Source organism: Sphaerodactylus townsendi, linkage group LG08, assembly GCF_021028975.2.
Source record: "Sphaerodactylus townsendi isolate TG3544 linkage group LG08, MPM_Stown_v2.3, whole genome shotgun sequence".
Lineage (NCBI taxonomy): Eukaryota > Metazoa > Chordata > Lepidosauria > Squamata > Sphaerodactylidae > Sphaerodactylus > Sphaerodactylus townsendi.
The window spans coordinates 51263864-51276067 of record NC_059432.1 but is presented as its reverse complement, the minus strand read 5'-3'; the positions used below and the strand labels follow the sequence as shown (position 1 = coordinate 51276067).

At 42.0% G+C, this 12204-nt stretch overlaps 1 protein-coding gene across 2 annotated transcripts in view; it reads right to left on the bottom strand.

Moving 5' to 3' along the window:
* The window catches only part of RAB11FIP2 (RAB11 family interacting protein 2), a 50839-nt gene extending 45950 nt beyond the window's left edge, over positions 1-4889 (bottom strand). For both annotated transcript variants that reach the window (XM_048506002.1, XM_048506004.1), the window contains exon 1: positions 3651-4889. In XM_048506002.1, coding sequence (XP_048361959.1) covers positions 3651-4012 — 362 coding nt within the window. In that variant the 5' untranslated portion in view covers positions 4013-4889. The remainder of the gene's footprint in view (positions 1-3650) is intronic.
* Between the last annotated feature and the right edge of the window lie 7315 nt (positions 4890-12204).

Sequence of the window (12204 nt, the reverse complement as noted above, 5' to 3'; positions counted from 1 at the left end):
ATGAATAGACTGACAAAAGGGAAGTATCCTGAATGAGCTTCTCTGACATTTTATGCTCACAAACACCTGAAATTCTCCTTTTCATCAAACTCCCTGCCAAATTTTCATGAGAAATACATTGGCACAATAGAAATTATGGTTCCTGGGGGTACTGGTGAAGTGCTTAGCGTGACAAGGAGATCACAACAAAATTTGGAGAGGTAATATGAAATCCCAGACACCTAAACCCCTCATCAATGCCATGGAAGAGGATGGCCTGGTTTATAACACCAGGTCTAAGTCTGGAACATGTGCACTGATTTAAGAACAGGGATTTGCCCTGAGAACATACAGATCACGTTCTTTTGCCTCCAACTCACAGCAGCTTGTCCTGAAGAAGAGGGTTAAAGAGCACAGATAATTCTCAGGATAGATGACACCATTTTAAATGGAGAAAACCACTGCCTCAACTCAGGCATCAACTCAAGTATTTCTGGTACCTGTTTTGGATTCTAAATTAAAAGCCCCATAACAAAGATGAAACTGCAAAATTGAGCTAACAAAGTAGGAACTCCAGTATACTAACAAACATAACAATCCACAGGTACCTCAGTTGCTCAGTTCACATGTCCTGGGTGATTTCCTCTCAAAAGAGAGCAAGCATGATCCCAAAGACCATTCAAGTTACACATATTGTATGTGTTTCATTCAAATCCTGCATTCTCACATCCTTTTCATCTACCTATTTCTTCTTTAGGGTGCCGATGGGAGTGACATAAGATCTATCAGGAAAGAATGTGAGACCCCAACAATAACATCAGATGACAAACTGAGCACCCATTTTCTACCCATCTAAATATTACAGCCTTCTCACCTTAAAGCCTGATAAGAAGATATGAGAAAATCCAGCTAATCAGTAAGCATTTTAGTGGAAGCAGATACATAGACCAGTGATGCCAATCACATCAGCCAATAGGAGGAATTTTCAGACAAATTATATTTTTCATGAAAATTTTTACTTAGAACTATGATCCTTGTTCCTCTGACTAATTAATGTAATTACGGTTTCAGTGTCAAATGGGGATGGAGTAAAAAGTTGGAGCAAAACAGGAATGTAGTAATACATGAGAAAGCAGAAGGGTCTGCTGTAGTAAAACAAAACAAAATAAGTGTTATTAGTCTAAGGTACCACTGGACTTTAGTTTTGTACATGAAAATGGATTTTCCAGCAGAGGTGGTTTACTCATTAGTGCTTTTCAACATTGTATTGTTGAAGGTTTTTATGGCTGGAATTAACTGGCTATTGTGGGTTTTCTGGACTGTGTGGTCATGATCTGGTATTTTTTGCTCCTAACGTTTCACCCAGCCAATGGATGGCCACAGACTGAATAACCCACAACAGTCAGCCTTTCAACATGTTTATAAAATGGATCTGAAAATAATGTTGCAACTTTACAATACAAGAATAGCAGCACTTCCCCCTAATGAATTAGTTTGGTTTCGACAACAAACGGGTCCAGAGGAGGGCAACCAAAATGGTAAAAGATCTAGAATCCATGCACTACGAGGAGAGACTTAGGGAGCTGGGTATGTTTAGTATGATGAAGAGAAGGTTAAGAGGTGACATGATAGCCATGTTTAAATATCTGAAGTGATGTCATGTTGGTGAGGGAGCAAGCTTGTTTTCTGCTGCTCCAGAGGCTAGGACCTGGAGTAATGGGTTCAAGGTAAAGGAAAAGAGATTCCACCTAAACATCAGGTAAAACTTCCTGACAGTAAGGGCTGTTCGACAGTGGAATGCACTATCTCTGACTCCGAGTGTGGTGGAGTCCCCTTCTTGGAGATTTTTAAACATAGGATGGATGGCCATCTGTCTGGAGTGCTTTGATTGTGTGTTCCTGCACTGGACTTGATCACCCTTGGGGTCTCTTCCAACTCCATGATTCTATGAACAATTTCCATTCACTTTATTATGTACATTATTTTACACTGTCCTCCATTTAGTAATATTTCATGTCATTATTCTTCCATTAACTATTTTGTGTAACTGATTCTGGTGGGTTTTCTGGGCTGGGGGCCATGGTCTGGTGGATCTTGTTGTGTGTAACAGACTTCCCTCTGTGAAACACCTCTGAAGATGCCAGCCACAGATGAAGGTGAAATATTAGGAACAAGATCCACCAGACCACGGCCACACAGCCTGGAAAACCCACCAGAACCAGTTGTATCCGGCCGTGAAAGCCTTCAACAATATGTTGTGTAAAATTCCATGAAGAAACTTCTTGACAAGTGAGCAATTCACAGAAACACTATAGCCCATTGCATAAATACTTACATAAAATGGAGAAATGTCTTCTATTTAAGAGAAATCTAGGATTCACTAGAACTGAAATTTAAAAACAAATTAATTGCAGTTTATGGCAGACTTCCTGAAAATCTGTGTTTCTCTCCAAAGGAGATAGTTCACATTTTCAAGGCCCAGAATCCACCCTTGAAAGAACTGTAGAATCTTTCTTTGGACACAGTTAATTGCTTCCTAATTAATAAATATACACAATGTTATTACTGTTCAGGCATGAATAATAATGATGATAGATATATGAAAGAATTACAGGGACAGCATTAAGCAAATAAACACATACACTGAAAATGGCATTACTGCTGACTCCTTCTTGACCTGTTCAATATTGGGCCATGGGTAGCTAAGATTTCAAAATGTATAAGATCTCAAAAAGTATAAATTATATGGGATGAATAAATACACACCTACAATATATGAAATCTTATGCATTATTATTATATTAAATCAGTGGATTTCTGGAACTATCACAGACAGGAACACAGCTTGTCATACATTCGACGGCATTTAAGTGCTATAAGGTAACTGACCAGCAGGTAAAGTAGATAGAGAAAGTATAAAAAATCTACATGCCAGAGAAGGCCTATACAGATCTCTAAAAAGACAGTTTCGTTAAAACCACTACAATAAAACTCTGTATACATTCCAAAATACTGACATTCCAAAATAAGTTTCTTTGTTCAGCACTTAGTCCTTCATATTATTTCCTGCCACAGAAGAAAAATAACATTACCATGAGACTAGTTTACATTCTCCTAGTATCTTCTGGTGATGGTATAGAAATCCACATAGTTCACAATCATCTACCATTTGGACAGGTGCAGCTATTACTACACATCACCAATGAACTGTATACCAGCAAACTCACCGAATCCTAAAGTGTGCACTTCAGGTTCACTGTGGACTAGGATACCATCAATAAAATTAGTATTCCAGAGTTCAAATCACTTTATTTGCAACCCAGTACAGTAGGTTATTGTTCCCATTTGTAGGAAAGGGTCATATGGAAATGGCTTGTCCTAAGCCACCTAGGGAACATGTGACTGACGTGATGTGAACGGGCAACATCACAGATCCCAGCTCATTCCCTTAGCCATTACTTCACACCAGCTATCCTATGACAGATGAGTGACTCACACACTCCATAATCCCCTGATGAGCTCTCATTTACCATTTTGGAATAAAATTACTTATTTGGTCTCCTGATAAGTCAGTAATAATGTTCAGAAAGCTTGAGGTGCATTACAGTAATCCTGTATTTTTTTAAAAAAGTTTCAATCTAGATTTTCAGTATTAGAAAAACAACACTTACTCTGTTTTTCTTCTTAGCTTGTCTTCAAAGATGTGATTCAGATTTATTGCAACTTGTCCCAGAAATTTATCAAGGCCAACAAGAGACCTGTGCATGACTATCAAAGAGAGAATGTATTTTTCTGCATTTCCTTCCATCAGCAATCCAGGTAATTCAAATGAGGCTTCTTCTTTCCACACAGGGTCCAGGGTCTTCTCTGCCACAGATGTGGAATACTTCTCCTTCCCCAGCTGTATGATTGTGTAGGTATCATTAGTGCCACCTTTGCCCTTTGGCTTTAAGCCTCTGGCCTGGAGGACTGTGACCTGTACATGAGTGGGGAACCACTTCTGGGTTTGTTCGGCCAACATAGTCTCCGACATGGGGTTCAAGCAGCAGTGATCAATGAAAGCTTGCAAAGATCTTACTACTTCAGAGGTGCACTTCCAAAACCCTACAGAACCTTGATATGTGCAACCTCTCAACTATTCCTTAGCCAAGGGCCCAGATTTCTTAATCTCTTTGAGACTATGGTCCACACAGAGATCTTTTCACTGATTCTTCTTTTGTAACCCAACCCAATCAGTTCCTTCCACCCTCTCTGTGAACATCACTTCCATTCCCACACTCAACCCAGGGGGCGGGAGAGAATAAAACCTTTAAGTAACAATAAAATAACAATAAAACCTTTGAGTAACACTGAAGTAACAATAAAGCCTTTGAGTAATCTCTGAAGTGACACTCCCCGACTGGCAAACACCCCCTGAGCTCCCCTACACTATCTGAATCAAGGCTGCCCCAAGTACCCTTTATTTCATTTCTGCGGGTAGGGAGGGGCAAGGAAATAGCGAGCGGAGCAAAATGGCTCCGTCCATCCAGAGCGGGGAAGAGGAGTTGGCACGGAGCGACCACCACCCTCCCCCCATCCAAGCGGGGCACCACCAGGCCTCCCTGCGCCCTTCCCGGGTCACCTCCCTAAAACAGCTGGGAGACAAGGCAAGGGAGAAACAACCGCGTCGCCCGCCTCCTTGCCCACGGCCGTGTTAGCCAAGCCAGCGCGGCCGCCTCCCGCGGGGCCTGCAGGGCGAAGGCGCGCCGCAGGTGGGGTCTCAGCGATGCCTCGCCGCTTCGCATCGGCAGAGTCTGCAGCGCTGCCGAGCCGGAGCTTCCACTTCCGCATTCCCCATCTTGCCTGAGCCAGCCCGGCGGAGCGGGAGCGAGTGAGCGGCGCCGCCTCTTTCCCTGGGCGGTCAGAGGGCGGAGGGCAGAGGGGTTCCTTCCCTTTCTCAGCCGCCGCAGAGCGTCGTGCCCAGCCCAGGCCGCGGTTGGCATCGCTGGCCTTTGCAGGGGGTCTTCTTGGGGACTTTGTAAAGGAAACAGAATGCAGCGGCCCGTACAAGTGGAAGCCTATTGAGGAGAATGGATCTACCGGGCACGCTTTGGATAAAAAATCAAAACACAGAGAGCTGATGAAGCGCAGTTTGTGACACACAGGATAGGGCGCCTTGGTACTCAAGCCCTTCCTCTAATCTGCGGAATAGTCGCAGCTCTTTCTACGTTACACAGATAATGACAGATTTAGCAGGAACATATAGTTCCTTTGAGGCATATAATTAGAAATCTGTTCAGTTGATTCCATGGGATTTGCTTAGAGATGTTAGGGTTGGCTTAAATTCAAACGCGCGTTTCTGCTTAGGTGTTTTACCTGGAAGCATCCAGGTCTGTCTAGTTAGGCACAGTCAAAAGTTCAATTTATAACTGAAAAAAATCCCAGTGAAATTAGCAAAGTTAAATAACAGTGTTGTTACTCAGAAGGCAGTTGTGTGGACATTAGTGGCATTGAATGAATGTGCTTCTGGAGGAAAACAGTACAAGTTGGGATCTGGCTTTTTTATACTCCCCCCACCCATCCTATTAAATCACAGATCAACTCTCTGTCCGCAGGCTCCTCTAAAAAGCCATGATCCAAGGCTCCATGGTTCTACTTGCGATGCAAAAGCAAGGATTCAACGAATGAATCATCATGATTTCACAGGCAATCCTACAAAATCCATGCTCAAATCAAAGAATGCATCCATGTCCACAGAAAACACTTGAAAAATCACAGATTTTTCATGGCACCACTGCAGATTCTCCAGGACCCTATTGATTCATATACAGACTGTTGAAATCTACTGCAAAATCACACATAAACATCCATACACTGAACCACAGTGAACCCAGATCCTCTATTTTTTTGTCATCGCTGTAGTACAAAAACAAGGCACAAATCCTTATGATTTCTGCAAAGAATCTCATGTAACTAATTACGAGTTTAAGTTAGAAATCACTGGAACATTACATATAACATTCTGCAGACTGCAGAGTTAAAAGAATAGATTCAGTGTTTTGTGCCAAGGCCAACATACACAAACATGACTGTAGTTCTGATGAATTCATACGAACAAAGGGAGTTTTGACTGTCAAAAGTTCTTACCCTGAAAATCTTGTTGGTCTCTAAGATGCTACTGGACTTCAATCTACTTCTCCTAAGCATCCTTACACTAGAATAGTTCCTATGGATTTAAAAAGGTATAGCTGTGCTTAGGACTCTACTGTAAGAGTACATGAAATATGTAAGGTTGTTTGAGGAATAGGGTTGTTGTTTTAATTGACTGACCATTTTTAAACAGTTTTCCTCTTCTTTTTTTCTTCCCCTCCTACTTCATTGTTTATAGTATATGGTAACTAGCTTTAAACTTCATTTTTCTCTAGTGAAGTAATCTGATATTATTACATTATCTATTGCACAGGTGTCAAACTCGCGGCCCCTGATGCTGGCAGGGGATGGTGGGAACTGTAGTCCATAACATCTGGAGGGCCGCGAGTCTGACACCTATGATCTATTGCCTAATGGTGTGGTCCAGTTTTATTGCATTGTGCAGTGTACATATACTGATCTTTGTTACACTGTTTTAGAAGTCTTGGTGTAAAAGGCAGACAGAGAGAGAAAGAGAGAGAGAGAGAGAGAGAGAGAGAGAAAGAGAGAGAGAGAGAGAGAGAGAGAGAGGCAACTACTTGAGTAAAAACTGCAGGAGAATCCCAGGTCTCCAAATAAAAATGTATTTAGGCTGATGATTTTCATTATGTACTTTTAGTTTGTTTTATCTACACGACATATCCATAAGGTTAGTTATGGTGAGCCACTGGGACTACAACATCAAGGCTAATTGGAACGTGGATGTCAAACCCAGCATTCTGGACTGTAGAACATTGGTTGTTATACCTGAGAAATAGTTTCTGTAGCAAATCTAAAGTAAATCAAGGCCATATTCAAATGTGATACTACATGGCAAGAAGATGGGATCTGTTAAGCATTACTTTACACTTCTTCTCTAAACTGGGTCATTGTTGTCTGCACAATTTCCCTTCCTGTTGATACTACAGATTCCTTCCCTGCTAACAATTTATACTGTGGCAAACCAATCCAGCTTAAATGGATAAATTGGATCATCCAGCTTCACCTTTAAATCAGGTCTGATTACTGGCAGCAGCAATGTCCAGCATAGTTCAGTGGCTATGGAACTTTGAGCAATCAGAATAAAAAAAGCAAACACAGGGAAAGAACTGAGAGGAATGATTAAAAACTTTAGCTGAGTGGAGCACCTATCTCAAAAGTCGAGATGGTTCAGGGGTGTCACTTGTGAAAGGGGGAGAAATCTCAGCCTGGACTAATAATTCCCATCAGTTTGGCTCTTGTCCTGCTCTTCAGTTGCAAGCAGAAGCCAGTTGTTCAACAAGCTGTTGGATGTGTCCAAATGTCTTGGATGAATATGGTTGAATTATTATGGCTGCCATCCTCCCCTCAAAAAACTTTATTGGGAGTAAGCCTTATTCAATAAAATAGGACGAGTAAGCATTCTAGAGACCACCACTATTCATTGCCAATGTATGCTTCTGATTCTGATTTTTAAAAAATGCACACATAGTACAATAAAAATGAATTCAGTTTGAGATTTTTAGTTGAGAATTAGTACTTAGTGTCTGTGCACTTTTGGTATCAGCCCATAAGATTATCTAATTTTTTTAACCAGTTCTTGGAAAAAGCAGACAATGGAATGTAGCCAGTATCATGGCTTTTAAGCATGTATGGTTTACCTTAGGCTGTGTGTTTTACAGTGGGTTTTTCCCAGGGTTTTTTTTTGAACAAGATTCTCCTACTGCAAAGTGATCACAGCTGAGACAATTTGCCATTTGGCCCACCCCCCACTTCCTTGTTCTGTCTGATTGGAAGGAACTGCTGTTGTGTGGGTGGGGAAAGCCGGGAGGAGTGAAGAAACCAAAAGAAGCAAAACACATGTTGATCCCCCCCCCTTTCCTTCACTTTTCCCTGAAAAGTTGTACTTTACCCTGCCTTGGAAACTGCAGGGAGAGTCTGACCTGAGAGCACAGTAAATTCTGAAGAGGCAAAAACATGTGGATGACTGATAATCCAACCCGAAGGGAATACAAAAGAGACTGAACGTGGAATCAGCGACGGTCATTTAAAACATGCATCTAACTGTGAAAGGGCAGAGGATACAAACCGCAAGCAATTCCATACTTTTATCAATATAATGTCTGAAGCTACTATGACACCAGGGATATGACTTCTTTGATAATAAAATTATTAAATTTTTGAATTGAGCATAAAAATCAGTAGACTGCAATAATAAATTGACTAATGTATAGGCATGACATAGGCATGGTACTGTACTAGAGTAGCCAACCGTTAGCTGGGGCCTGGAAACCTTGGCTCATTCCGCACATGCAGAATAATGCACTTTCAAACTGCTTTCAGTGCTCTTTGAAGCTGTGCGGAATAGCAAAATCCACTTGCAAACAGTTGTGAAAGTGGTTTGAAAACGCATTATTTTGCGTGTGCGGAAGGGGCCCTTGTGGAATTACAACTGATCTACAGATTACAGAGATCAGTTTCCCCGGAGAAAATGGCTGCCTTGGAGGAAAACATCTATGGCTCTTCACCCTACTGAGGCCTCTCCCCCCCCCCCCCCCAATCCCGCCCTCCTTAAAACCCACTTCTAAATATTGAGGAATTTCCTGATCAAGAATTGCAGCACAATGCTGTGACACACTTTGCCAGAGGACATTGAAGCATACTGACGAAAGCCTTGTTTCAAGTGGAAGTGAAAGATGTTCACCCAAAGAGATGTTCCCCCTGTGATCAGAGGCATATCATGGGGAAATGGCGCTCGGAGAAAAAGAAAAGCAAGTGAACTTTCAAGATGAACGCAGGGTAGAAGCCACCTATAGCTGGTCAGACAAATAATGAAAAGCAATTTTGAGTTCTTAAAATCCCAGGGTGGCTTACATTATCTTGCTGCTCTGAGGAAAGCATTTAGTTAGTAGATATAATCAATGTTAATCACAGTTTTGTGTTACAGTAGTGCTTTTCTTGAAGAAGCAGTACTTCATGGTGTTGGTATGTTTTAGGGAAACTAGTAAGAAACTGCATTGTTAGATTAGCAAACTAGATTTTTTTTCACCTCTGGACCCTAATGGAAAGGTAAATAATACCTGGTGAGAATACAGATTTATATATCAAATTATCCCAAGTAAAGAGCTGCTTTCAAACAGTTAAAAATTGGCCTGAGATAATTACACAGGTCTGAAATATATGTGTTCTTTGACAAATATAGTCCTGTCACTTAGTAAGCATGAATCCTTCCAAGTTTTTTCCCCTTCCTCTTTTTTGAGATTCAGAGTCCAGAGCTGCTAAAGAACTAGCTGCTTTATAACCATCAAGAGGCACATACTTTCCATTAACCAGTTTTAGTGTTAATGTATAAAAGTCTTATTAGATGCACTTAATCTTAGTGGTAAGCTTGTTATAAAACATACTCACTCATTTTAGGGTGTGCAACGTTCTTCATCAACTGAGTTCAGCGAATATCATTCTTTCTGCTTTCTAGGTGAGTAGACTGCTGTGCAAAAGCATGACTTGGTAAAGAGCTGTGAGGTCACTAACCCTCTACTCCCTTTCACTCAAAAAGGGTATCTACACATTTTACAAAAAATTAGTCCATTTTAAAAGGGATGGATGTATACTTAGTTATAAGCATTTGGTGCTCTACAATAGAAAGGAAAAACTTGTCTGAAGCAAATGGGGAAGGGCAAGGCAGATTACCACATCAGAACTTGATTTATTGGGCTGTTTTTCTGCCAAGAGTATTGCTAACATAGTAGGGAAACTGAGGCCGTTTCCGCACGGCCCATTAACGACAGCCTGGGGGCGCTAAAAACGCCACCCCCAGGCCGCCGTTCGCACAGGGTTGCAGCAGCGGCGACCTGACTCCGCTTCCCTCCCCCCAGGGCGGCCTCAGGCCGCCCTAAACAACAACCCTTTAAAGGGTTGTTGTTGGGGAGGAAGCGTCTTCCCGGCGGCGCGGTGCGAACCGCGCCGCCGGGAAGACGCTGTCTCCCGTCTCCGCCCCACTCACGGTGTCCTCGTCGTCGCCTGCTGGGCGTCGCAGCCCCGCCCACACTGTCCTCCGACCTCCAGGGGTCGGAGGGCAGCGTGGGCGGGGCTGCGACGCCCAGCAGGCGACGACGAGGACACCGTGAGTGGGGCGGGGAAGGGGGAAGAGGCGGCTCCGTGCGGAGCCGCCAGCCGCCTGTCGCTCTTCCTCGCCGCCTGCCTCGCAGCCATGCGTGCGAACAGGCTTACGCCCCCACGCCGCCAGAACTCTTGGCGGCGTGGGGGCGACTGGAGGCCGTGCGGAAATGGCCTGAGGTTTTGGGAGAGAGAAAGGAAAGGAAAAAATGTGGGACTAGATTTGTATGTTTGTATGTGCCCATCTTCTCATTTCTAAAGACTTGTTGTACCCGCTAGCAAATTCTAATAATTTTGGTGAGATTTGCTTTATCTAATTCTAATAATTTGGGTGAGATTTGCTTTATCTTGCATTACCATAAATACACATTTGTAATGCATTTTCATATATATCAAGGCAAACTGATCCCGCTTGGCTTCTAGTGCTGTATTCTGTCCTATGTAAGGAATAACAAAAGCAATTCCCTGTCTCCCATAACCATAGGGTCACTGGTGGGATTCAGCAGGTTTGCACCACTTCAGTGGAACTGGTTGTTAAAATGGTGCTTGTAAACAACCAGTTGTTAAATTATTTGAATTCCACCACTGCATAGGATCCTGTGTCTTCCAGTAGCAGCAGTCTTACATGGCCAAAGACTCCACCTTATTCATTAGGATATAGATCATCAGGTTTCACATTTCAGACATTAGAATGACCAATTAAATCACACACTTTGATAATAGTGAACTCTATTTACTAAACATTGTGGTGGTGATTAGTGGATTTTCTACCAGAAATTTGCTGTTACCATCATTATTCAGCTTCAAAAAAAGTCACATGGATTAGACTAGGAATATGATCCTTGCTAAAGTAACAATGTCCCACACTAGCATGATCTCATCAGATCTCAGAACCTAAGCAGGGTTGGCCCTGGTAAGTATTCGAATGGGAAGCCACCAAGGAATTCTAGGGCCACCACGCAGAGGAAAGCAATGGCAAACCATCTCTGTAGGTCTCTTGCTTTGAAATCCTTATTGGTTTTCCAAAAGCCAGCTGTGGCTTGATGGCACTTTGAACAAATAAACAAGAAGAAAAAAGAAAAAAGGCAGGGACAGCAAGCTCTAATCTGGATTGCCCAGGCTAGCTTGATCTCATTAGATCTCAAAAGCTATGCAAGGTCTGTCCTGACTAGTATTTAGCTAGGAGACCACCAAGGAAACCAAGATCGTGATGTGCAGACAATGGCAAACCACTATGAACATCACTTGTCTTGAAACCTGTACAGGTTTGCCATATGTCAGCTGTGACTTGATAGGAAAAAAAAACAAAGTAAAAAGGGGGTTTCCGACTTTGACTGACCTGGACTTTATTAAGACAACATAAAGAGACTGGGCTTTTTTTGGTGGTAGCATCTTATCTTTACAGTTCCCTCCCCTGCAAGACTCACCCGACTCATACCTAACTTTCTTTTGAGCACCATGTTAAAATATTCCTTTTCAGCCAGCTTTTAACAAAGTGGTTTTGTCTTTTGAACACTGTATGGCCTCTTTCTGGTCCAAGGACAATTTGTCTACATTGATTGAGGTTGTTCGTTGTGTATTTTCTCCTTTTGTTAAATCCTGGCTTGTTTTAATGGCATTGGCCTGTGCTGATTGAATGTGCTTTGATGGCAATGACCTGATTTTTAATGTTTGTCACCTTGGGCAGATCTCTAGAATATTTTAAAATAAATAATAAATAAAGCTTCCAACATACTCCTATTAAAATTATGTAAAGGGAATACGGGTAGACTCAATTATTCTTTGTATTGTGCTGATGACTTTTGTTTGAACAAAAGATGGCTAAAGTTCAAATGATAATTTTGGTTTTCTATTTTTATCGACAAAGTGATCTTACTGATTTTTCACAAGTGAACCTTAAATTGGATTTTACATTTCTATAACTGAAAATCTATATTGCCTAGAATTTAATCTAACTGGAAAATGACTCTTTCTTTCTGTTCC